The 26,437-nt window shown below is 55.2% G+C and overlaps 1 protein-coding gene across 3 annotated transcripts in view; it reads right to left on the reverse strand.

Annotated features, from left to right (window-relative positions):
- Positions 1 to 26,437, reverse strand: part of EPHB2 (EPH receptor B2) — a 226,802-nt gene that overhangs the window by 142,509 nt on the left and 57,856 nt on the right. For all 3 annotated transcript variants that reach the window (XM_025278758.3, XM_025278756.3, XM_044938132.2), the window contains exons 2-3: positions 4,384 to 4,448; positions 305 to 989 (exon numbers count right to left, since the gene is read on the reverse strand). In XM_025278758.3, coding sequence (XP_025134543.1) covers positions 305 to 989; positions 4,384 to 4,448 — 750 coding nt within the window. The remainder of the gene's footprint in view (positions 1 to 304; positions 990 to 4,383; positions 4,449 to 26,437) is intronic.

Consider the following 26,437-nt stretch of genomic DNA (forward strand, 5'->3'; position numbering starts at 1 on the left):
CTATCATTAATATTCACATAGTAGTTAAAATGAGAAACATTTATCCTCATACCAACGAAAATCAGCGGGCACACCCCCTGCAGTGTCTGCACGCACCACCATTCATGAAGCGGTGTTCAACGCCTCCCTCCAAGAAGCTGAAAAGTGGCTATAGATTCGGAAACTCTGGCTGCAGAGGGCCTCCCGCTCAGCTCCAGGCCTCTGCCCTGACCAGCCTGCCCTCCTAGCTGCCAGGCTCAAGGCTGCAGCCGATACCAATGCCCCATGCGCTTGTGGGGGGCACCTGTCCCACCGCGGCCCTTACCTCGGCAGACCGTGCCATTCTCCACGGCCTCGAAGCCCGCCTTGCACATGCAGCGCCCGATGGGCACTAGCCACTCGCCATCCCCGTTGCAGTAGAGCTTGATGGGCACATCCACCTCCTCTGCGTTGGCGATGCAGCTGCCCCGGGCGGCCACCAGCGACGTGCTCTCCGCCCCCGACAGCGTCTCCTGGAAGACGGCGCCATTCTGGATGATGCGGGGGCACTTCCGGTAGAAGACGCGCACGGCAATGAGGGACATGCAGCCGCCGTAGTCCTGGAAGGCCAGATAGAAGCCGCTGCGGGACACGGGCCCGAAACTCCGCACCTCGGTGTTGATCTTCATGACCCGGCCGCCCAGGTCCACCTGGGAGAAGCTCTCGTCGGCAGCAATGGTGTCCACCTTCACCCACGGGTTCTCCATCCAGGTGGGGAAGGTCTTGGTGGCCGAGTCAAAGTCGGCCTCGTAGTAGTAGAGGTTGAAGGTCTCCTTGCAGGAGCCGGGCACGCTGGGGATGCTACTGCAGTCACGCACGGAGAACTTCATCTCCACGTGGATGCGATGGGCGCCCCGGCGCCGGATGAACTTGGTCCGTAGCCAGTTGTTCTGGCTCGACTCAAACACATTGCATACCTGGTACGTGCGGATGGTGTTCATGTTCTCATCGTAGCCACTCACCTCTTCCCACTGTGGGTGAAATGCCAGTAAGGTGGGGCAGCTAGGGGCTGAGCCCCAGGGAATATCCTAGGGTGGAGGGCACAGACTTTTCCTTAGGGGATCCTCCAGCCGTGAAGGCGGCAGGCAGGACACCTACCATCAGGGGCCTCCTCATCTCACAGGGGGAGGCACAGACTCTACCTAAGGGATCTCCCAGTTTGATGATGGAGACACGATGCCTAGCATCAGAAAAGCCCCAAACTGAGCAGGAGAGTTGGCTCTGGCCCTGAGGAATTCCCCGCTCTACGCAGGAGATGCGCCAATCTGACAGGAAGGGCACACATGCTGCTCTTGGTGGTATTCCCCTAATCCACGTGGGAGATGTGACCCTTACCCCCCAGGGGTAACTAACCTGGTAAAGAAGTCACGCCCCCCCCCCCCCCCCCGCTGTTCCTGGGAAGCTCCCAACGGAAAGGAAACCAGGGAGAGACTGAAAGCGCACGAGGTATGTGCTTGAGGAGCGACCAGTCTGCTGGAGGAGGCAGGGCTCTGTCTGCCTGGAGCGCCCCGTCTGACCAGGCAGACGCAGCCCTTGCCCTTGGGGATCCTCAGCCCAACGGACGATAAGCCCTCACCCCCATAACAGAAACATGAGGCCTTTTCCCTGCGAGAGTAGTTAATACAGAGACTGGAGGGAGACCTCCCCGTCTTCCTGCCTGGGGTCATTGCTTGGGCACCTCACCAGGCCCCGGCCTGGGCACTTACCCACCCAGCTGTGAGCTCCCCACTCCCACTGCTGGAGGGGGCTTGGCAGGGCCAAGGAAAGCTGGGAACAGAAGGGCAAAGACCGTGTTCCATGCACAGATGCTCACTCGCAGGCCGAGCCTTTGTTCACCCTTTCACACCCCCTCGAGCACCTCTCTATCCAGCCTTCTGGAACCTCCAGGAGCGGAGTCTCCCTCCGGCCGCTGTATCCAGGTTCACCAACTCTCCCTTGGGCCTTTGGGGACAGCCTGCTGAAATGAGTGCCAGGCACGCCCAAGCCCTCTTGGTCTGGTCTTCCCCAGTGGGTCTGAGAGCTTGCTGGGATCAGTTCCCTGATCCCTCCTTCTCTTGCACCCTTCTTTCGTGCTGGGTTGGCTTCACCTGGGGCAGGCCCAAAAAAGGGCCCCAACAAGCAGGGTGAACCCGTGCCGAGCCCAGGGTGGGCGCTGTAATAGCATATCATTTCTTTGTCATGATTACCACATGTGGGAAGCACAGTTATCCCCATTTTACAGATGAGCAAGTAGAGACCAGAGACGTGCAGTCACACACGGGCACTTGACCCCAGGTCATACAGAGCCAAACTCAGACATATGCGCATGCTTGTCCACACTGCCTCGAAACACAAGGACCCAGCAGTGGGCTTTGTTCCAGCTCTGCTAACTTGGGGTGTGACCTTAGGCAAGTCACTGCCCCGCTCTGGGCCTCTATTTCCCCAACTGCCAGAAGTGACTGTTGGGGGGAGGGTAAGCAGTCGGAGAGGCGTCACCCTTGCGTGGGTGCTCTTTGTCTTTCTGCCTCCCTCAGATTCTCCGGGCCCAGCCTGCGCGGGGCGGGGCGGGGCGGTGGCTGTGGCTGCCGTGAAGGGCGAGCATGTGTGAGCAAGGCCGAGCGGGCCCAGCCACTCCTTCAGTGGCGGCTCTGAAGCTCCCTACATTGCATTTAATTTTTTTTTTTTTGGTGGCACCATGTGACAAAGTCAGCCCCTTGTTACAATCACTGCTCTTCTTCAGAACTTAATTAGAGCACTTAATTAGAGCACTCTGCCTTTCTCCCCTCTCTCTAATTAACATGCGGAGGCCCTGCAGCCTAAACACCCCAAATAATTGCGTCCGGGGGCCCTGCAGCCCAGCCTGGCCTCATTACTGGCAGGGTGGGGCTGTGGGCCCAGCCGCCTTCGCAGATGGAAAATTGGTGACAAGAAAGAGCCACAGAAAGAGGCCTGACCCTGGGGCCCTGCCTATTGAGAGCACAGGCCTGAGGGGGGTAGCGGAGGATGCAGTTCCTTGGGGTAGCAGCTGAGTCCCCATGGAGGAGCTGGGATGGGGGAGCGGGGGCTGGGGAAGCCCCGAGCCCTCACCAGAGACCAGGGGGGTGAGGAGGGGCTGATATCAGAAAGGATGGTGATGAGGATGATGCCGGCGACAGCTCCCACAGCCACTTGCCACTGGGAGCCCCTTCTGCGTCAGGCGCTATGCTGGATACTTTGCAGAAAAACCTCACAACAATTCTATGAGGAAGACATGATCACCACCATTTGATACACGAGGAAGCTAAAAGCTCAGGCAGGTTAAGGAACTGGCCCCCCAGTCACACAGCTGGTAAGTGGCAGAATTGGAATGGCTTCCCTGGGGGCTCAGGTGGTTGAAGCAAGGTGGGAGACCTGGGTTCAATCCCTGGGTCGGGAAGATCCCCTGGAGGAAGGAAATGGCAACCCACTCCAGTACTGTTGCCTGGAAAATCCCATGGACAGAGGAGCCTGGTAGGCTACAGTCCATGAGGTTGCAAAGAGTCGGACACGACTGAGAGACTTTCTTTCTTCAGGAGTCTGACTCCATAGCCTATAGGTAACTGCTGGGCTGGTTGTTGTGAGAAGAAAGAGGAATTTCAAACTGCGCTGGATTCTTTTTTTTTTTTTGGCAGGGGGGTGGGGAGGGGAGGGGGGGGTGGTGGCATATGTGCCACGTGCCATGTAGAATTTTAGCTCCTGGACCAGGGATCGAACCTGTGCCCTTGCAGTGGAAGCAGAGTCTTAACCATTGGACCACCAGGGAAGTCCCTGTGCCTGATTGTGTTCCTGGGAAGCTCATAGCCTACATGGGCTCAGACCACAGGACCCAAGGAAGTGTGATGGTAGGAGCTCAGGAAGGTGAAATCTAGTGTGGTGGGAACCCAGAGGACTAGGTCACAGCCTTGGTTACAAACCTGAGCTCTCATCACTTACTAGCTGTAGGGTCCCCGGCAGGTGGCTAGAGCTCTCTGAGCTTCAGTTTCCTCATCTGTAAAATGGAGGTGGTTCCTTCCCACAGGACTGGAGATGATGTGTGTAAAGGTGCTTTGATACAGTATGACACCCAGTGCACACTCAGGAACTGACCATTCACTTTCCCTATCTGTAAAACAGGGGTTGTGAGTACCCACTTCTCAGCCTCACTCTTAGAATTCTATAGGACAAGAGCTAAAAGCATCCAGCCTGTTGTCACGGTAACTGGTACTGGATCAATGGTAGGGGACCAGTAGGGTGGGGCAATGAGAGCACAGGTCCTGGGACCTGAAGGAGGGGAAGGGGCTCGAATGGGGTGGGGTAGGGCATCCAGGCCCCGCAGCAGAACCGGAGGTATCCTGGAGACCAGGCAGGGTTTGAGGACCACTGACTTACCCCCGATGGAGGATGCACAATCCAGCCCAGCTCCGCCGTCGCTGTGGTTGAATCCATCAGTGTTTCTGTGGAGACAGCAGAGTCACTCATGAGCTGCCTACAAAGCACGGTCAATCACCAAGAACGTCCCTCTTAAGGGCCGTCTGTACAGAGGAGCCACCTACTTCCTTGCTCCAAACAAGCACTTGGTCTAACCCTGTAGACTACCCTCCCTTGAGGTCCTACCTCTCACTCCATGATCCCGCCCACTCCCACACTCCAGCCAATCATCTGAGTCTATTCCTCTAGACTCCACTCCTTAAACCCAACTCCAGCCCTTCTACACATGGTCATGCCCCACCCTCTCAGCCAATCACATCCCTCCAATCTAGGTATTACCTTCCTTTACTGGGGAAGGGTCTTAACCTGGGGTCTCCTGGATGGGCTTCAGAGAGTCCTCAAGAAATTTCAAATTTTTCCTTCAAAATGAGGGTCCTGTTTGCTTTTCTGTGTGCATCAAATTCTCACCAACTGGAATGCTGGCCTTATAGAGGCCTCCTTTGGGCCCCAGCCAAGCTGTCTCATTTATCCCAATTTTGCCATCTGCCCCATGCCTCCCATCAGGGATACCGTTCCCCTTTCTCCAGGAACTGGGAGTCTCCATCGTGTCCTCATCCCTGGGCCCCCTCCCCCGGGGCTCAGCCAACTCTGTCCCAAGGACAGGGCCCTGGGGATGGAGGGGTGGCAGGGGTGAACACCGCATCCAGTGGGGCCAGCCCATCACCTGCCCTCTGGGGGTTCAGAAAACTCAGATCAGCTTCTGACCCAGCTGGGCCCTACTTGCTTCCCATTATTCTAGCTGGAGGGAAGGAACCATCCAGTCAATGACAAAGAAGACCCACAGGGCCAGAAAGATCTCCATTCACTCCCTGATCGGGCTCAGCACCCCTCCCCTCTCCCCCCTTTCCTGCCACAGGGGATTCAAAATGCTTTTTGAACTGAACTGTGATGCACTGAGTAGATTTAAATTGCTTGGGCATTCAATCCACAAATATATCCTGATGTACATTATGTACCCAAGCACTCAGGGTACCCTGAGGGTGACTAGCAAAGCCCTTCTAAGGGAGCAGTTCACAGTCTGGTGGCAGAGATAGGGTGTGAATACAAAGAGTTGTCAGAGGGTAGGCGGAGAGACCTAGGGGATCACAGCTGGACCTTCCACACCCCCTAGGTGAGCAAATGTGAGTGCGAGGCAATGCTTGCTGCTAAGCTCCCATCCTGCACCCAGGACAGACATCACTAATCAATGCCCACACTCTGTGAGTACACAGGGCTTCTCGCCACAGTGCTCCAGGAAACCACCACCCACCATCTGAGATCCTATCTCTGGTCTAATCTAACAGCCTCATTTTGGAAATAGGGCAACTGAGGCACAGAGAGGGGAAGAGGCTTCCTAAAGATCACCCAGGAGTTGGTGGCAGAGTGGGAGGTGAGGGTCCCCTGCCTCCTACCCTGTAAACTTCTAGACACTTCGTTTGATGACCTGGGTTGAATGAACTAGGGCAAGGAGAGTTGGGGCAGAGGGAAGTGTCCAGGTTGCTGTCAAGGTCGAAATGGGAGGAACAATGTCTTGAACCAGGCAGGGGCGTTTCGGATGGGAGGGTGGGAAAGAAGGAAGTGTTGAGCCAGAGGTGACCCCAGTCAGACCCGCGGGCTGACAAGAGAGGATGCGGCAGTGTCCCCATGACCGCCTGTGGCTTGAGTTTGCGGTCACTGTGTCCCTTTGCACTGGGGGCTGGTGGGTGGCGGGGAGGAGGGTGCCAGGGATGGTGGAGTCCAGTGCCAAGGGCGTCCTTTTGATGGCAAACTGGAGGGAAGTTCTATTGTGCTGCTTTGGAGCTTAAAAAAGGGTTCCTTTTCACACTCCGAATACTACAGATTTTTCTTCCTGGAGAGAACAAGGGCTGAACTTTTAACCTGTTTTCTCTCATCGGCCTCAGCCAGAGACGCGCCAAGCCGGGCTCTCTGCCTGGGCCCGAGGAGCAGCTGCTGGGAGCTGTGCGCAACAAGGGAGAGAGGAGACTGCGCTTGGGACCAGAGAGGGGTTGGTGGGGGAGGCAAACCCGCCAAGCAGGTGGCCCCACCCCTTGGCTGGATTCTTGGGCTGACCCAGAGGCCAAGCGCTAGAGGATTCCACAGCCCAGAGGAGGGACTGCGAACGGACGTCCTCCACGCCTGGGTGGAAACTCGGGCCCAGAGAGGTGCAAAGGACTGGCCAAAAGTCACACGCTAAAAGCTGGTCCTCAAACTCTGGGCTCCCAGGGAGTTCAGGTTTGGGGCTCCACTGTTCCTCTCCTCTGCCTCCCACCACAACTGGAACCAGCAAGGGGAGGATCTCAGAAGGAAGTCAACGGGCTGTTTGGTCATAGACTGGAAGAGGCTAAGAGGAGGGGCCAGCTTGCAGGTCCTCTGGGGAGGACGCAGAAGGCGGCCCCTACGCTCCTTTCTCACCAAGCCGGTCCTGGGCTCTGCCTGGAAGGCTGTTACCCCCCTGGAGCCACGGCAGGAGGGAACCCTCAGGGTGCTTTCCCCACAACTTCCCCTTGGCCTTTGCCTTTCCATGTCCACATCACCCTCCACCCTCTGCAAAAAAGGCAGGTAAGCAGAGCAGATGGACTGGGACTGGGAGGTCAGACTTCAATTCTAATACCTTTTCTGCCACCTTGGACTTGCAACCTTTCTAAGCTTCAGTCTCCTCACCTACAGAAAGGCCATAATACCTTGTGGAGGAGAATAGGAGAGCTAAGTGAGATGGGAGGGTTCTTAGCTTGCAGCCCAGCCCAAGCAGATCATCAGTAAGTGGCGGCTATTCTTTTTTCAGATCCAGCATGGTGCGTTTTGGCTGACCCTGTGCTGGCGTACACACATCGTTTCCTTTGGGCTCATCAGGTGGCCCCTGCAAGTGAAGGCGAGTCCAAGCAGCTCCCCCCACACCCCAGACCACGCCTGCCAACATCTGATGGACATCAGCCTCTCGTTCGAGGGTTGAGGCCTCCAGGGAGCCCCTCCTGGTCTGTCTGATGCCGCTTTCCTGGAATGCCCTGGTTTCCTCTTTGTTCCTCTTAACCAAGTACTGAAGTTCAAGCTCAGTTTCCCTGGGAACCTGGGTGGGTTCAGCAAGCCATGCCCTATTTCCATCACCAGCACTTCCCTCCTCCCCATAACACCCCAGACCTTGCCCCTCTGTTCTCAAAAATCTACAGAGGGAGAGAACTCATGTTCACTAAGACCAGAGACCCTGTCTATTAGGAGCCAGAAAAACTCACCAACATTCTCACAGTGATGCCAAGAGATAACTGATACTGTCCCATTTCACAGATGAGAAAACTGAGGTTTACAGAGGCTTAGGGACTTGCCCGGGGTCACACAACTATTCCATTTACAAGCTGTGCTCCAGCTACACGCACGGTTTGGTACTCTGTCTTGCACACTGGTTCTCCTGATCTCCTCCCCTTCCACCCCGTCTGTAATTTACTTACCCCAAGACCCAGCAGAGGGCTTTGCACTTAGTAGGTCTTCAGTCAAAGGCTACATTCCCCTTGCCTCCCTAAAACTGTAAGCCTCGAACATGCCAGTGTTCTGCTCCTTCAGGACAACACCCATGACTTTGTCTGTTTCCACCTACAGCCTGTACTATTATATAATTACAAAATTTCTTCCGACTCTTTTTTTTTCCTCAAGTGCATTTTAAAGAGGAAAAAGTTATCATTATTACAAATGGGAAACCAATATCACTTGCCATAAAAGGAAGGAAAACCAAAATAAGACTATTACCATTTAAAAAGTTTGCCTGCAAACTACCCAATATCATCTCACTCCCCACACTTTGGGGACCACTAGGCTCTACAAGCTGCCTCTCAATTGCTTGAAATGTGCTCTCCACTCCCCCGCCCCGCTCCCCCCACCCCCGCCAGCCGTGCCAATGACAATCCCACGTGCAGGGGAAGCCACTTTCACTGTACACAGATAATTAATCACCACATGATGAGACAAAACCACAACAGGAATGCGTGTGGGGGTTCGGTACGTGATGCCACTGGGTACAGCAGGAGAGGAAGAAGACAAACAATCAGGGATGGCTTCCTGGAGGAAGCGACACAGATAAAGGGCTTGAAGGATGAGTTAGGAGAGACTCGTGGAGGCTAAGTGGGAGAGTGCGCCAGGCAGAAGGGACAACAGAGGCACAGGCACGGAGGTGACAGCAGCATGGCTTGCGTGTGGCATGAGGGAGGGAGGAGCAGGGACCGACGGGGGCCGGGGGCTGAGCTGGAGAGCCAGAGCAGGGGCCGCCCAGCAAAGGCCAGCGACTGTCCAAGGCCCCCTTGCTGGACCACACCCATCTGCCCACATCTTTCCCGGCTCCCCTGGTACCACCCACCCCCGCCCTGCCAACCACTGCCCTTTCACTCGCCTCTGGGCCCTCCCAACCTTCCAGTTAGTCCTGGAAATGTCCAGATCTCAATCCCTGGATGTTTGAAGTGACCATTAAAAAAAAAAAATCCCAGTGGAAAGATGGGGAAACTGAGAGTACGTGGACAAGGTTTTCAGCACCCAGCCACCAGCCCGGAGTGCCTTACTTGATGGGGAAAACAGGGTCCAGACCCTGGGAGTGGCTTTGGCCCTCGCCCCGCTGCTCCCACACACCCCCCTCTGCTTCCTGGAGACTGCACAGAAGAAAGCAATCAGGAGGCCCTGATCGCACAGGCTGGGGAGGCCCGAAGACCCCTCTGGCTATGTGTGAATGAGCAGTGCACATTTCAGAAATATTTGCGCTAAAAAGGAGACACACTGAAGTCGTTAGCGTTTGGGCCGACGGGAGGGTGGCTGTGCAGGGCCCTGTTTTTAGGCTGGAGTGGAGGGGGTCACCCTCTGCTCCCCGACCCAGCCCTGGTCAGCTCCATCTGAGCCCTTCTTGGATCAGACTTCTCCAGGGCCACAGACACCGTCTGCGCTAATGACAGCAGGTGAGAGTTCCAAAGACACGAGGAGAAGCATTTATTAAGTGCCTACTGTGTGCTAGGCATTGAGTTGGGCGCTCTAAGCATGGACTCAGGCTCCTGGCAACCTGTGGGGTACATCAGCCCCACTTTACAGATGTGGAAGTTGACATCAGAGAGGTGAAGTGGCCTATACAAGCACTCAGAGGGAGGGCTGGGATTTGAACCACCATCTGTCTCATTCTTCATCTGTGTTATTTTCAGGAGACTAGCTATAGCCTTAAAACACACACACCCCCACACACTCACACGCTATGCTCTTTTTGTTTAAGGGCCTGTGTAAGGACGGGAGGGGAAAAAAAGGGGAGGGCAGCAGGGGAGTAGTGCACAGATTGTCCAGGCTGGAACCTTGGCTCTGGCACTCCTTTAGTGAGTGACTGTAGGCAAGCCTGTGCTCCTCTCTGGACCTCAGTTTCCCCATCTGTATAATGGGTCATGTGAGAATTAAGTGGCATCACATAGGTGAGTCCCGTTGATCTGCAGTCTCCAAGGCAGTCCACAGGGTCAAAAGAGTTGGACACGACTGAGCGGCTGAACTGAACTGAAGGCCCTCATTCTGGGAGAGCTCTGTGTCTGCCTCCTTCACCACTGTGACTTTAGCACTGAGAAATGATTCTGGTACACAGTAGATGTATTTGATTTTACACAAGGGTGAGGTTTCTAAAGCCCATGTCTGATCATGTCTTAACTGAACCGAATGCCCTTCAGAACTCCCACTGCCAGCGAGGTCAAGTCCTAGCTCCTCAACAACCCATTCAAGGCCCCTGTCAGGCAGGCCAGCTTAATTACCTCCAGCCGTGACCAGCTTTCCTGAGTTTCCTTCTGCGTGCAGAAGGCGCTATGTTTCCTTGGGCCTTGGTAACTTGAATGTTCCCAATTTTTCTGCTTGGAATGTCCTTCCAGCTTTGGAGCCTGGCTAACTTCTCTTCCAAAACTTAACTCAAGGGAGCTTAAGTTTCTGGCAGCTGTCCCTGAATTCTCCCGGTCTGAGAAACAAGATCATGGTGATTCAACAAACATCTACTTGTCTCTACCTCTTGTGTGTCAGGGCCTGTGCTGAACACTGGGGATGAAAAAACAGATCCAGTCCTTCCCACAAGGAGCTTTCCAGACTAGTGCCCAAGATGTAAACTCTCTACAGAGAGAGGCAGAGTGAAGCAGCTGATATGGGCTGCGAACCTGGAAGCCCAGGGGAAGAAAGGATCAACCGTGACCAGGAAATCAGCAAAGGTGTCTCAGAGGAGGTAGCATTTGGGCTGGGAGGAGAGGGGAAGGGCATGCCACATAAAGGGCATGGCAGAATCAAAGGCTCAGAGGTGTGAAAGTGGAGTCTGGGCCACAGTAAAACCCGAGGGTCTCGGTGGTGGGCTCTGGGCTAAAGGCTTAGCATTCGTTATCTCATTTCATCGTGACTGTTTATAAAGTAGGTACTTTACTGAACCTCCCTTTACAGATGGGAAAGCTAAAGTTAGGAGAGATTGGTCAAGGTTTTCATGGCCAGGCAGCGGTGGAGCTCCGTCTGCCTCACGCCAAAGCCCATGTTCTTCACCGTTGCATTGGGCTGGCATGTCTGTGCCGTGGGGTGGGAGCAAGATGCTTTGTGGATGAATCTGTCACCTCAGGATGGGGCCAGACCGTAGGGCCTCAAGTATGGCGCTAAGGAGTTTGGATCTTGTCATGAAGATCCAAAACGAGGCAATAGAGGGTTCCTGAGGACGGTAGTGATATGGTCTATTTTAAGAACATGGACATGAGAACACGGTCTGTCCTCAAGATGGACAGATATCTTGCAGTGATTCCCTGGGATCTTTGCTCCAGATTGGCCAGCAGCCCTCAGCCCAGGCAACCAAACAGCCTGGCACATGACCCAAGCTGCAGATGCTACTCCGAACCCTTCCCAGCAGCTCTAGCTGCTCCCTGCTGGGGCTAATGGGGCTCAGGTGACTCGAACACAGGCCTATCTACCCTGCCACGGCCTGGTCAGATGCTAGCCACAGTCTGGAGGCCAGACCTGGGCTAGCCATTGCAGGGAGTCAGAGTATTCTTTCTCTGGTCCATGATAGGATTCCAAGAGGAGGCAACAGTCAGGATCAGGAGATAAAGTTCAAGGCCGTGGATAAGCCAGGTGATCTGGAAAAGTTCACTGTACCTCTCTGAGCCTTAGTCTCTTCATCTATAAAATGGGGATCATAATATTCTCACTCAATGTACCTCCCAGGGCTGCTGAGAGGCTCTAAGGAGGCACTGGGTGCAAAAGGTCTTTATCACGTGCAAAGGCTGGGCCCTACGGAAGCAAGAGCGAAAATCACTGACACTCATGGAGGACACAGTGTGGGCTTCACTGACATCATCCTGCTGACGCTTCAGAGCAAGTAATGGAGAAGCCAAAGCTTGGAGAGATCGAGGACTCCCCGGAGGCCACATGGCCAAGAAGAGGCAAGGCCAGATGGGAGTGTTCGGTCTGACCCCAGAAGGCACCAGGTCACGCTGATTTGCAAATGGGAGGGAAAAAAATCAGAGCGTTCAGGTACCATGCTCTTGGTGCCAAGCCTTGAGCCGTCACTCCACACCTCCTGCAAGGCTGGCACATTACCCTCATTGTACAGATGAGGAACCTGGGTTCCGAAAGGCTCAGAGACCTGCCCGGAGCCACACAGTCCCACAGCAGCAATGCTGGATTTGAACTACAGCCCCGGGTTTCCTGTGGCCTCTTTCTCTGAAAACCAGGCGAGAAGCATCAGTTGAGGGCATCTTGGGGTCGCTGGTCCAAAGCAACCAAGTAGAAGGCGGCAATGCCAGCAGGGCAGCCCTGGGCCAGCTGCGGGCAGGCCGTGGATCTCACAGGCTGAAATGTGCCAAGAGGCAGTGTGATGTTTTTCCAGCTCGGCCCTCCCACACCCGCTCCGCCCTCAGGCTCACGGAAAGAGGACCCAGCTAATGTAAAATCCTTCTGCCCGCCGACTCTCCCAGCACACACCCCTCCTTGTCCTCTTGCCATCAGAGGCCCTCCTCTGCCTCGGTTGCCTGCCTGGAGCCTGTTCTTGTTTTCTCAGGCCCCGGGCAGAGGAGTCCCCGCGACGCCGGGCTCCTCCGCTCTGTCCTCCTGCCTGCCTGCCGCTGGCCTGGGCATCCGCCAGCGCCGGCCGCCCGGCTGAAATCCAATCCTCCGGGCCAGCCGGGGTGCTCACTAACAGCGGGCCGTATTGTGCGGCCGGGGCTTCGGGAGAGTTTGGATTCGCTGCTTGGGGACCCACTTAACCTCCGCAAAGGACAGGATGATGGATGGGGGTCTGGGAAGGGGTTGCTGGGGGTGGGGTGGGCGGTAAATGAACACCAGGGCTGCTGGGGAAGGGGAAGAAGGGAGGCAGGGATGGGAATAGCCCTGCACGCATAAGAGCCCTGTCAGTCTTCAGGACAACCCTGAGGGACGCCCGGTATTCTTGCTGGCCCCATTTTATAACAAAAGAAAAATGAAGATCTGAGAGGTGAGGCGACTTGGCCCAAGTCACGCAGCAACTCAGAAATTGAACTCGAGTCTATTGCCCTTGACGTTCCTGACACACCAGGCTGCCTCTCACAGCCAGCATTTGTCCACTGTTTTAAATTTTTAAAGCCCTTTTACTTAAATAAATCCATAGGCAATTCCCCCCTATTAAGTAGTTAATGAAAACATAGGGATGGCACTGCTCTATTTAAAATGGATAACCAACAAGGTCCTTCTGTATAGCACAGGGAACTCTGCTCAATGTTGGGTGGCAGCCTGGATGGGACAGGCGTCTGGGGGAGAATGGATACATGTAAATGTGTGGCTGAGGCCCTGTGCGGTCCACCTGAAAGTATCACAACATAATTGGCTATACGCCAATATAAAGTACAAAGTTAAAAAATATATATATAGTGACGGCGACTGGCATTACTGAGTGCCTACTATGTGCCAGGTCTGTGCTGAGCACTTTTTGGCTTTATCCGGTGAGACCCTGATAGTGACTGCTTAGTTGGGAACATTAGCCACAACCTTTTTTTTTTTTTTTTCCTTTTGGCCACAATGAGGCATGCAGGATCTTAGTTCCTTGACCGGGGATCAAACCTGTGTCCCCTGAAGTGGAAGCACGGACTCTTAACCACTGGTCCACCAGGGAAGTTCCCATGATAACCATTTTAAAGAAGAGGAAGCACACTCAGGAAGGCAGTTACTTCTGGGACCTGTCTCGGGCTGGCTAAGGGAAGCAGGAGCTCAGCCACCCCCGCTGTTTACAGTCAGCACCCCTTCTGAGTGGTTGTTTAACATTTTTTCAGCTCCCTTCAGCCCCCTGGACAGAGCTCCCACCCTGCAGTTCGGCACTCAAGGCGTTCCTTCTCCCTGCAACGATCCTCATCCTCTTAGCCTGCCTAGGACACTCATATGCATCCTCCAAGCTCCATTTCAAGGGATCTGCCTGGTGGGTCAGTGGTTAAGAATCCACTTAGCAATGCAAGGGGCACAGTTTCTATCCCTGGTCGGAGAACTAGGATCTCACATGTTGCTGAGCAACTGAGCCCATGTGCTGCGACTACTGGAGCCCGAGCACCTCAACCAGAGGGTCTGTGCACGACAACAAAAGACCCCACGTGACACAGTGAAGGTCCGCACGCTGCGGCTAAGACCCAACGCAGCCAAAAAAAAAGATCCGTATCAAAAGTCACCCCCTCCTGGAAGCCTTTTCTCATGATCTTGGCACTGGGGCTTCTACGGTCCTGTGCGTACCTCTCATTGTCACCCTGGTAACCCTGCCCTGAGACTTTTACTCATCAGCCCAACTGGGTTGTGAGTACCTTGTGGGCAGGACCAAGCCTGGATCACCATCATAGCCCTCAGCTTCTGTTAAAGCCATCGAACCCGCACCTTGCCCCCACCTCCAGCCTATCCAGACATCAAATGCCCTTTCCCACTTATACCACCTGGGTGCCTGGACTTTGCCTCCAAGAAAGGCGGTTACTGTTATCAAAATGGCTCCATATACTATATAATTCAAGCTTCCCTGAATTATACAGTATTATGAAGTTCCCAGGTGGCACCCTGGAGAAGGAAATGGCAACCCACTCCAGTACTCTTGCCTGGAAAATTCCACGAACGGAGGAGCCTGGTAGGCTGCAGTCCGTGGAATCGCAAAGAGTTGGACATGACTGAGCGACTTCACTTTCACCAGTGGTAAAAAACTGGCCTGCCAATGCAGAAGACATAAGAAAGGGTTCGATCCCTGGATTGGGAAGATTCTCTGGAGAAGGAAAGGGCAACCCACTCCAGTATTTTTGCCTGGAGAATCTCAAGGACAGAGGAGCCTGGCAGGCTACAGTCCATAGCATCACAGAGAGTTGGACGTGACTGAAGCGACTTAGCACACACTCTATAATTCAAAGCACTTACTTAGTCCCACGTCTGTGCTGTCGCTCCTTTGAAGTTCACAACACCCTATGAGGTAGAATTATTATTGTCCCCATTTACCCATCCACCCATCATCCATTCAGCTATCCATTCATCCATCCACCCTCTCACTTATCCCATCCATCCATCTACCATTCCACTCCCCCTATAACCCACCACCTATTCATCCACTCACCCAGGTATCAAGCTTCCCACCTAAGTATCCAGTCATCAGGCATACATTGTCCCCATTAAACCAACTTTCTTTCCTTCTTTCACTTCTTCCTCCTTTTCTTCCTATAGATGGGAGAAAGGAGCTTCAGAGAGGTTAAACCACCTGCCCAACATCACACAGCTAACAGGCAGCAGATCCAGGGGTTGAACCGGGGACACGGTGATAACCACTCTGCTCTGCGGCCTCTCACTTTCTCTCTTCATTTCAAACTGTTCCGTTGCACGCAGGTTTAGTATTGCAAGTCACCTCAAATCCTTCTGGATGTGTACACAGTGTAAATTACAGATCAATAAGGCACAGGCCAGCGTCAGTCCAAGCTAGGGTCTGTCAGGTTGGAGTCAATTAGGAAGCCTGCTGCAAGACCTGCTGGGACTGGATCTATTTGCCTAATTGGCACCGGTTTCTTCCACTGAAGGACAATTAACTCAAATCCCAGGATCCAGAACACCCCTCTGCTTCTGGGCAAGATGTCAGACATTTAGTCACATGGAATTCTCCTGCTCATTCATTCACCCATTGACCCCACACACCCACTCATCCATCTCTTTCCAACCACCCAGTCTTCAAAATTATCCATAAACTATCCTGTCATCTACCCACCCACTCACCTCCCTGCTTACCTATTTGCATGCTGATCTATTCACTTATTCATCCCTCTAACCCTAACCCTCACCCTTTGGTTGCATCCTGAGTTCTGCCCTGCTGCCTCTGAGTCTGGTTTCCCTCTGCCTCCAGGCAGCCTGTTTCACTGGGGTCCCCTTTGGTCTGTAGACCCGGCTTCCCCCATCCTAACAGGCATGGATATGGCTGAGGCCTCTCCCACCCCCAAAGAGGAGCCAATGAATGAGGACTTGAGCCCAGATGCAGCCTCATCGTCAACTGCGACCCCCTGTTGCACAGTCTGGAAGGAGGTGGTGGTGGTTTTGCTGTCAGTCATGTCCGACTCTTGCGACCCCATGGACCATAGCCTGCTAGGCTCCTCTGTCCATGGGATTCCCCAGGCAAGAATACTGGAGTGGGCTGCCATTTCCTTCTCCAGGGGATCTTCCTGACCCAGGGATTGAACCCTGGTCTCCTGCATTCCAGGCAGATTCTTTACTGACTGAGCCACCAGGGAAGCTCAGTCTGGAAGGAGAGCCAGAGCGTAAAGAGAAAACTGCAGAGCAGAGGAGAGACCCCAACCCTGCCTGGGGAGTCGGTGGAGACTTCTCAGATGTGGGACATCCGGCCTGAACCCCAAGGTTCCGAGTGGGAGGCAAGCCAGTCTGGAAGGAAAGAAAGGGAGAACTGAGAGCAGGATAAGGGGGTGTTCCAGGCAGGAGGAGCAATCTGGGCAAAGGCCAGGAGGAGAGGACGAGCACAGCTCCTGCAGGGAGCTGCTCGAGGAAAGAGGAAGTCTTGGGAGAAAGAGAACAACAGACGCCACCAAGAGTCTTGAATGTTAGGCCGGTCGGCCCAGGCCAGCCCGAGGCCGTAGGCGCGTGGCCTGGTTCAGTTGTCACTGCATTCTCTGGTGTGACTGATCCGTTTTATAGGCATGGACATTGCAGCCGAGGGATCAGAGAGGTGCAGAGGGCGGCCCAGGTCACTCAGTTAAGCTGGTCAAGGGCACAGCAAAGATTCCACTCTAGGAGTGATGGCTCCAAAGCCCCCGCTCATTCTGAAAGCAGCTTCTGTCTCAAGAGGAGCTGTTTTTACAGAAAGTCTGTGTCCCCCTCAGTGCCAATACCCGCCTCCAGCTCTGCCTCTGTGGCCCTCGTGGTTCTGCCATGCAGTGACAGAACCCCTGGGGCACCATCTCCGCTCAGCAAGATTCCGCCTGCTCCCTCCGACACCCTGGGCCCACTTGCCAACCACATCTGGCATCTCGGGCAGTTAAGCAGACGCAGCTCTGCTGGGGCATTTTCTCCTGTGCCCGTACTCCCCATCACCATCTCCAGGACTGGAGCTTCCACGTGTTCATCACCCTCATCATACCATTCATTCCCCACCATCCCCAACACCCTGAGGGGTGACCTCTGACAGGGAGCCAGGCGGGTCCAAGAGCTTTCCAGTACTGGGGCTCGTGACATGATGGCATGGAAGGTTCTTGACAGTGGACAGGCCTGATAAGGGATAGGACTTGAAACGAGGGGCCCTTCGGATGGAGAAGACATGGAGGAAGAGGCTCTCTGAGTCAGGAAAGAGGTTATCCAGGAGGTGAGGGAACAGACCCCTGCCACCTGCATCTCCATCACCATGGAGACCATTTACTGAGCATCTACGCTACGCCAGGCACTGAGCCATGCAAGGGACATCCAGGAGCACATCTGAGCCTCCCCAAATCCTCCAAGGGGCATACAGTGTCTCCATTTTACAGATTAGTAAACTGAGGTTCAATGAGGACAAGTCTGGAGAAGGAAACAGCAACCCACTCCAGTATTCTGGCCTGGAGGATCCCACGGACAGAGGAGCCTGGCAGGCCACAGTCCACGGGGTCCCAAAAAGCTGGACATGGCTAAGTGCATGTGTGTGCGCACATACACGCACACACACACACACACACATATACACACACACACACACACGAGGACAAGTTAGTGGGCCCAACTGGCCCTGAAAGTTGGTGGGGAAGCCAGGGTTTGTTTTCTGGGCTGCATGACCCCATCTCTTTCCACAATCCTGAGAAGGCTTTTGGGAGTCCACAGTCTCAGGTGAGGACTGAAGCAGGCGGTGGGGTCGGGAAGGAGTTGGGGTTGGGGTGGGGGGCTTCCATGGCAGCATGGACGCAGGGAGCAGGCATGATCTGATCCGGAGGTGGGAGGTTGCCCCCAGGGAGGGGCAGGGGGCAGGGGACAAGGCTACAGACTTGAGCTCTTCCCACCACAGGCTGGCGGTCCTTTGTAGCCTGAAGATCTTCAGAAGGAGGGCACTTCCAGCTCCAGGAGGTGGGCTGTGACGGTCACATCGACTGCCAACGGGCTTTTCTGGGTTTCCGGTGCCGGGGAGGGCAGAGGGGACAGCAGAGGAGACTTCTTGTCTGTGCGAGAGATCATTCCATGAAAGCACGGAAGGCTTCCAGCAGGGAGTCAGCCACAGTCCCGGGAGGGCAGATAACCTGTGGTTTTACAGGCCTCCGGGTGCCGGCGGGCTAGACAGAGAAGCTTCTTCCATCTCCTGCCCTGGGGAGATGATCCAGACTGGCCTGACCTGGAAGGCCTTCTGTGGGCTGCCCTGGCCTCTGATGCTGACGGCACCTCCCTCCACCCCAGGCCAGTCTGCTAACTATGAGTCCACACCCTCTTCACTCCACTGTCAAGCTTTTGCTCTTGGTTATACCCCCGCCAGGAACACTTTCTCTGAAAAGATGGGGCCATGGCAGGCAGGCAGAGCAGCAGAAGCAAAACCCAGGGCAGGAAAGAAGAGTTCCGACAACATTCGACACCTCCTCGTGGCTCCTGCCCAAGCCTCTTCCTCTACCCGGGATGCTCACCTTCCTCACCTGGAAAAGTCCTCTTTACCCTTAAACACTTGGCTCAGGGATCTCTCCTTCCAGGAAGCCTTCCCTGACCCACACCTCTCCACTTTCTCAGCTTGGGTTAGACGCCCCTTCTCTGAGCAACAATTCTGCAGAGTGTATCTGATGCCCTTTCCTAGCCTGGTGTTTGGATGGAGGCAGGAATCCTGTCCTGCTGGCTGCTGAGTGGAAGTGGTGGCCCCTGGTGTCCACTGACCAGGAGGTCACAGCTCCCCCCGGCATAAGCAGAGGCCATGTCAGATGACAAGCAGGTGGTCTGCGCTGAGACCACAAGCACAATAGGCCGGTCCTGCCTCAGAGCTGAGCCAAGGAGCAGTCTCCTCAAGCGGCTGGGCTGTGCCACTCAGCTGGGGAACCTGGGAGCTGGAGAAGACCACAGGACCACTGGCTGTGGGCAGGCCATCTCCTTGCCCTGACTGATCAGCCCTCAGTTACCCACACCCACACTAGGGCTCCTCCTCCTGAGGAATTCCACGGTCATATAGCTGCAGCCTGGGTTGGCCCCACAGAGCTGTGGATGCTGGGAGCAGGCTCGGGAATTCCTGCTCTAATTAGGATATTGGACCTGGAACCTCAAGCATCTTGCCACACTGGGATAGGATGCTTCTCTGATGGGGTTAAGGTGTGTGGTAGGTGGTCCTGTGCCCTCATGATGATGGGTGTTCCCCTTCCCCGCTGGCCCTGTTTCTCTCCTCCCCAGACCCACTCCAGGTCTGCAGCCTCGATGACCTCATCCGGAGAATGGGAGCACTAAGCAAGGCTTACACGCAGGTAGGGATGCACGGCTCGCACAGGCCTGGCACAGTCAGCTTAGCCCGGGAGAGGTTAGTATCACCCTTCACTACCCAGAAGCCAACGGGACTGAGGACAGCTCCCAGAGAAGCCTCTGGTGGGGTGGGGGGATAGGATTGGGCAGCTGCATTTAAACTGGGAAAATTAATAACCCGAATCCTGACCTCCAGCTGGGCACCTCCGACTGCCTGTGCCAGGCCCTGTGATAGGTCATTTTCATGGGCGGTGCTATTTGGCCCCCATTTCACAGGTGAGGAAACTGAGGCTCTGAGAAGGGCAGTGACTTGCCTGGAGTCACCAGGGAGTTAGTGGCAGCACCGGGATTTCTCAGCGTCATCGTCGAGGGCTTCCTGCTGCCTTCCGTGGAAGCTCAGGAAGGCCCCCGCGCTGGGCTTGGCAGGGAGCGCTCACTTGGCCTTATTTAAAGTTGCAATTATCTGTCCCATTTCCCACTGGTTACAACTGAGCTCTCCGGGGATGAGGGAAGACCCTGACGGAAGAAGGCGGGAATGGGGAGTTTCCAGGGGATCCTCCCTGAGCCTGAAACTGAATGAGCACGGAGGACACGTGTCTCTTCCTTCCTGAGCCTCTCTCCCCTCTGCCCCTGCCCGGGGAGCTGCCCAGGCCAGCCTTGGGGTGGGGGGATGCTGAGAGGGGCTGTGCCACAGTGGGCGGGGGCTGCAAAAGGATCACACCATGGGCCGAGGCACAAAGATGGAGCCCAATGTAAAGATGGGAAGACTGAGGCATCCTGGGGATTGGTCCAATATCCCACGGCAAGGTGGCAGTGTGTGGGGTCTTAGACACAGACCTAGAGAAGGGCCCCCAAAAGCTCATTGAGAGGGAGAATGATGGAAATGGTGAAGGGACCCAGTAGAGAGTAATCGTGCTCACAGGTGTGGATCTGGGGTTTTCAGTGGGCTGGTGCCTCCTGAAGGCCTTGCAGGGGACAGAGGGCAACAGGCGAAAAGTCCCAGAAAAGGAGATCTGGGCTCTGGCGGTGCACCAGCCGCTCTGCAGTGTGGGCAGAACTGGGGTCCAGATTGTCTGGCTCCCAGTACCCCACCTCCCACCCAGACTCAGAATTACTCAGGCATAGCGAGCCTACTCTGCTGTCCCACACACAGTCCTCAACGCCCCTGCCCGCCTCCTCCGCTCTGATTTTAGCACATTCGCTCATGGAGCGCCTGCAGCCACGATCCCTGCTGGGAAACCACAGATTGGCCAGGGTGACACCGAGCAAGCAGTTCCAGCAGCCACCGCTGGAGCGGGGTGCAGACGCTGGCGGTGGGATGAACTGGGCAGGACAGTGGGAGCCTGGTGGGTGGGGGGTGCTGGTGGTGGAACCCAGGTGGGGTTGGGTCCAAATGCCAGGCAAGCAGCGTAGGTGTATCCTGGGGAGCAGAGAGCATGGGCTCAGCAGTTACATCTTGATTTGAACCCCACTTCCTGACCCCAGGGACTCGGGGGTGGGGGGACACTTCCCAGGTCCATGAGCTGCAGAATGGGAAATCACATTAGCACCTGCCTTGCAGGTGGTGGTGATGGTTAACGAGGGCATGCCCAGAAAGCGCTCTGCTCAGGCCCTGGGCTCGGCAAAACAGAGCACTCAGTACAATACTGACTGTCCTTATAACTCAAATTCCTATACAAATTGGGCACAAAGCAGTCACTAAATAGGGTTCCCTGATGACTCAGATGGTAAAGAATCTGCCTTCAGTGCAGGAAACCTGGGTTCGATCCCTGGGTCAGGAAGATTCCCTGGAGAAGGGAATGACAACCCACTCCAGTATTCTTGCCTGGAGAATTCCACGGCCAGAGGAACCTGGCAGAGTACAGTCCACAGGGTCACAAAGAGTTGGACACGGCTGAGTGACTAACACATTCAGTCAGTTAATAAATGGAGGTTATGATGCTATTATTATCAACATTAGCCAGGCCCCTCTGGTCAAGGTTGAGGTAGATGCCAGTTTTTCCATCCATGGTAGACAGACCAATGACCCCAGAAATTGTCAACATCCTAATCCCTAGAACCTGTGAATGTTACATAGCAAAAGGGACTCTGCTGCTGCTGCTGCTGCTAAGTCACTTCAGTCGTGTCCGACTCTGTGCGACCCCAGAGACAGCAGCCCACCAGGCTTCCCCATCCCTGGGATTCTCCAGGCAAGAACACTGGAGTGGGTTGCCATTTCCTTCTCCAATGCATGAAAGTGAAGAGTGAAAGTGAAGTCGCTCAGTTGTGTCCGACTCTGGCGACCCCATGGACTGCAGCCTACCAGGCTCCTCCGCCCATGGGATTTTCCAGGCAAGAGTACTGGAGTGGGGTGCCAAGGGACTCTGCAAATGGGATTAAAGTAAGGATTTTTGAGATGGGGCAATTATCCTGGATTATCCAAGTGGGCCCAATGTATTCACGAGGATCCTTTTAAGAGAAGCAGGAGGGTCAGAGTACGAGAAGAGATGCAAGGATGGGAGCAGAGGTTGCAGTGATGCCCTCTGAAGACGGAGGGAGGGGCTCCAAGCCAAGGAATGCAGTCAGCCGGGGGAAGCTGGGAAAGGCAAGGAGACAGGTTCTCTCCTAGAGAGAGACAGGGCACCGCCCCCAACACACAGATGTCAGCCAGTGACACCCATTTCAGACATCCGACCTCCAGGACTGTAAGAAAACAATGCATTGTGCTGTTTTAAGCCATGAAGTTTGTGGTTATTCATCACAGCAGCAAACAGAAACTGATACACCATCCTTAACAGAAAAAAAGTGATCACTCCCTGCACCCTAGCAATTACTCCACCTTCAAGCATGCCTCGTGTGTGTGTGTGTGTGTGTGTGCACGCACGCATGTGTTTGGCTTCCCTGGTGGCTCAGATGGTAAAGAATCTGCCTGCCATGCAGGAGACCCGGGTTCAATCCCTGGGTTGGGAAGATCCCCTGAAGAAGGGAAAGGCTACCCATTCCAGTATTCGTGCCTGGAGAATCCCCATGGACAGAGGATCCTGGCAGGCTACAGTCCATATAGGGTCACAGAGTCAGACATGACTGAATGACTAACACACACACCCTCAAGAATGCAACATGCTCACTCCCTATCACTGAGAAGAAGCCCCTGTGCTGAGAGAGGGGAGTGTTGGGGGTTTGGGGGGTTCAGGGCTGCAGTCGATGAGACCCCTCTCCTCCAGCATTTCCGGTTCTGCTGACCCATGAGCTGGGAGAGGCTTGGGACTCGGGCAGGGCAGGTGCTGGTCCCATGTAACTGGGGACTCATGGGCCCAGCAACAGGCTCTGTTCTGGATAGATGAGAGACCAGGTCGGGTGGGCTACTCTTGGGGCCGCCATCTATCTAGTGCTTACCATGTGCCAGGCACTGCCCAGGATCCAGTCTTCCCAAAGCAGGCGGACTATTATCAGCCCCATTTTGCAGATGGAAAAACTGAGGCTCAGAGCAAGTTGCCCAAAGCTATGCAGCATGGTGTGGTCTGGCTTTGGCTTGCACAGGCCCAGCACAGGCAGCTCTGGCCCCCTCTCAGTGCTTTGTCTGCCCCCAGGCCACTCAAATCTGACCGCCCTAGTGGGCACTGGACCTCTGCTGCAGGCTGGGCTGGGGGACCTGGTATGACCCCCTGCTCCCCCATTCTCTGGGCCTTGGGGGTGAAGATCCAGCCTCCTTGTCTGCCTCACAGAGGTCTGCACAGTAGCTGAGGTTACAGGTGCCCTGGAGAGCGCTGGACCTCTCGGAGAAGGAAGAGCGCCTCTGGGAATCACGGAACCAGTGCTCCTGGACGGAGGCCAGGCCTTCCTCGTGGTGAGCAGCTGCAGCCAGCGCACAGCAAGCCCGCTGCCGTCCGCATGACCTCTCCCAGGCTTCCGACAGCTTGCCATCACACCCCATTTCCCAGAAAACAGTGAGAACAGCTGTCATCGTGGCCATTCATGGAGACCCCTCCATACTGAGTTAAGAGCTTGCTGGTCTCTCATGCATCCCCAGGAGGAAACTCCTAAATCAGACCCATCTCCAACTAGCCACTGGGGTTTAGGAACCCAGGCACAGGCTACCCTCTGAGCCTGTTGAGACCCTCACTGAGCAGAGGAGGAGACGAGCCCTTAGAGATTCCTGGGTTTTGCTCAAGGGCTGGCAAGTCAGTGCAGGGGTAGTGGGGGGCGGGGTGAACCCAGGTCTCCAGGCCCCAGTGTCCGCCCTCCTCTTAGTCACATGGCGTCCCTTGGTGAGACCTCCTCGGGAGGCAGAGGCCTCAGCCCCCACCTGATGGCTCTAAATCCATCTTCTGCAGCCTCCAGCAGGGCCCCAAGACCTCTGGACATGAGCAGGATGGGAGCCTGGACATCAGAACCGGGGGTCCCTGACGACCCTTGGAGCTATGGGTGATGCTGTCTGCACCCTGACCCCTTCCCAGGAGACATTCGCCTCAGATGACTTCCCGGTGGCATCGCTGCCAGGCTGGGAGGTGGGAGGAGGCAGGCTGGGCGTCTCTGCCACAGCAGGCCTCAGAGCTCCGCTCGGAATCCCAATTGAGCTATTTTTAATGTGCTTCAATTTTCATTTTCTTTTATTGGAAAACACAGATGGTGACTTGCTGCCCCTCACACACACTGAGCGAGGCGCCGACAGGGAGAAAGATGTGCAGTGAGCACGTGTATGCCTCTCCCGCGGTGGGGGAGCTGGCGCGGCAGCCGAGCTCGGGGGCAGCTCTGAGTCTCAGTTTCCCCAGCTGTAAAATGGATCCGCTGCGGTTGCACCACCCCCCGCCCCCCAACCCCACCCTGCAGAGTTTCTGCCAGCCCCACAGTCTATGAGGGTCCAGACCAGACCAGGGGACGCAGCTCCAACTGGACACTGGCAGAAAAGATGTGCCAGGTAAGGGGTACCACGGCCAGGGGGAGAAGCGTAGGAGAGGGAGGGCAGATCATCTTACTTAACGCATCCGGTCACACTTTAAGGTTTTTGCGCTCCCGTTTTACAGATGAGGAAACTGAGGCTCGGCAGATCTCATGCCCGGCCTGAGAGTGCTGTAGCAGAGAAGGCGCAGGGCTGGGCCACTGACTAGGTCTGTGTAAGCGCACACAGTCTCTTTCTCACTCCTTTCCAAACTGCTCCTCTCCTGACGCTGTTATTTATTTTCCTCATTATAAATGCCATTGTGCTTCTGCTCAGTCGCTTCAGTCGTGTCCTGACTCTTTGCAACCCCAGGGATGGTAGCCCGCCAGGCACCTCTGTCCATAGGCAAGAATACTAGAGTGGTTTGCCATTTCCTCCTCCAGGGGGTCTTCCCGACCCAACGACCAAACCCGCATCTCCCACATGCAGATTCTTTACCACGGAGCCACCTGGGAAGCCCCTGTAAGAGCAATACATGCTCTTTAAAGACAATCTGGAAACTGTGGGAAAGTAGGAAGGAAAGTACCAAAGAATCGCCGTCCCCCACCTCCACCATCCGCCACCCCTAACCCCTACATGATGACGACGACGCTAACGCTCTGGCTGGCATGCTCCTTCAGCTCTTTGTTTTTTCCCTCATGTAATTTGTGATGCTTTTAATACCGCTTGGTGGTGGCATGGGGTAGCAGCTGGCTGTGCATCACAATGGACTCAAGCGCCTTTTAAAAACACCCGTCCTGGCCTCCCTTCCCCCACAAGATGGGAAGAATCAGAGTCTTGGGAGGGGGCTGGCAAGTGGCAGCTGGGAATCTACATTTTCTACAAGATTTCCAGGTGACATCGAGGCAGCCAGCCTGGATCAGCCCACAGACCTGTGCGTGGCCAGACCCCGGGGACAGCTGGAGCCACCTGGCTTGACCACAGGCTGAGCTGTGTGGCCTGGGGTGAGTGAATTTACCTCTCTGAGCGTCAGTTTTCTCATCTGGAAAAATGGGACGCTCTTTTGTAGGGTTGTGAAGAGAATGAGGGCTTCCCTGATATCTCAGTTGGTAAAGAATCCGCCTGCAATGCAGGAGACCCTGGTTCGATTCCTGAGGCGGGAAGATCCGCTGGAGAAGGGATAGGCTACCCACTCCAGTATTCTTGGGCTTCCCTGGTGGCTCAGCTGGTAAAGAATCCACCTGCAATGTGGGAGACCTGGGTTCTATCCCTGGGTTGGGAAGATCCGCTGGAGAAGAGAATGGCTACCCACTGCAGTATTCTGGCCTGGAGAATTCCAGGGACTGAATGAGAAAAAGGCCAAGTAACACTTTACACTCACCTGAGACGCTGCCACCCTCCCAAGGCTGTCATCATAACTGTCCCAAAGCCACTATTATAAGGATCCTAAGGCCATTTTCCTGGGGCGCAGCTGGTACGGTGGAGAGGGCCCCCAGAAGAGAGGAAGCGGGTTATAAAGGGGGAAGTGAGCACCACAGGCCCCTTGCTCAGCTGGCCTGGTCTCCATCGGCCTCACGTGCCCCAGTTCCAGTTGCCCTCTGAGACACGGGGCATGCGTGAACCACAGGCACCTGCTGGTCCCGAGGCCAGGGAGACGGGAGGCAGATTCTTGGGGGGGGCTTTGGGAAGAGTGAGGAGCTGCCCCCTGAGGACAGGAAGGAGCCACCTGGGAAAAAAGACACAAGGTGTGGCAGGAGGGTCTTTGGGAAGCAAAACCGCAGTGGATGCTGATTAAGACTCTGACTCCCCGGGATAGGTTTCCACGCATAAGTCAGACCTTGTCACTCAAGAATCATGCATGGCCCCACCACCCACAGGCGAAGGTCCAACCGAGACTGACGGTCATTCCCTCCAGGGCTTACTGTGACGGGCTTCCAGAATGCATCTCCTGCTCTTCCCTTGCTCACTCCCGCCTGCCCCTCCTAGTCCACACGCCAGCCCCTCTGGTTCTTAAAAACCAGCCCCGGTGGCCAGGCCCAGAAATGGTCTCGGTCCACAGCCTGCCCACTCCCCTCTCCACGCCCCTGCCATTGCTGTTTAGTTGCTAAGTCGTGTCTGACTCTTTGCAGCCCCATGGACTGTAGCCCGCCAGGCTCCTCTGTCCATGGGATTTCTCAGGCGAGAACACTGGAGTGGGTTGCCATTGCCTTCTCCAAGGGATCTTCCCAACCCAGGGATCGA

The sequence above is a fragment of the Bubalus bubalis genome, chromosome 2, assembly GCF_019923935.1.
Source record: "Bubalus bubalis isolate 160015118507 breed Murrah chromosome 2, NDDB_SH_1, whole genome shotgun sequence".
Lineage (NCBI taxonomy): Eukaryota > Metazoa > Chordata > Mammalia > Artiodactyla > Bovidae > Bubalus > Bubalus bubalis.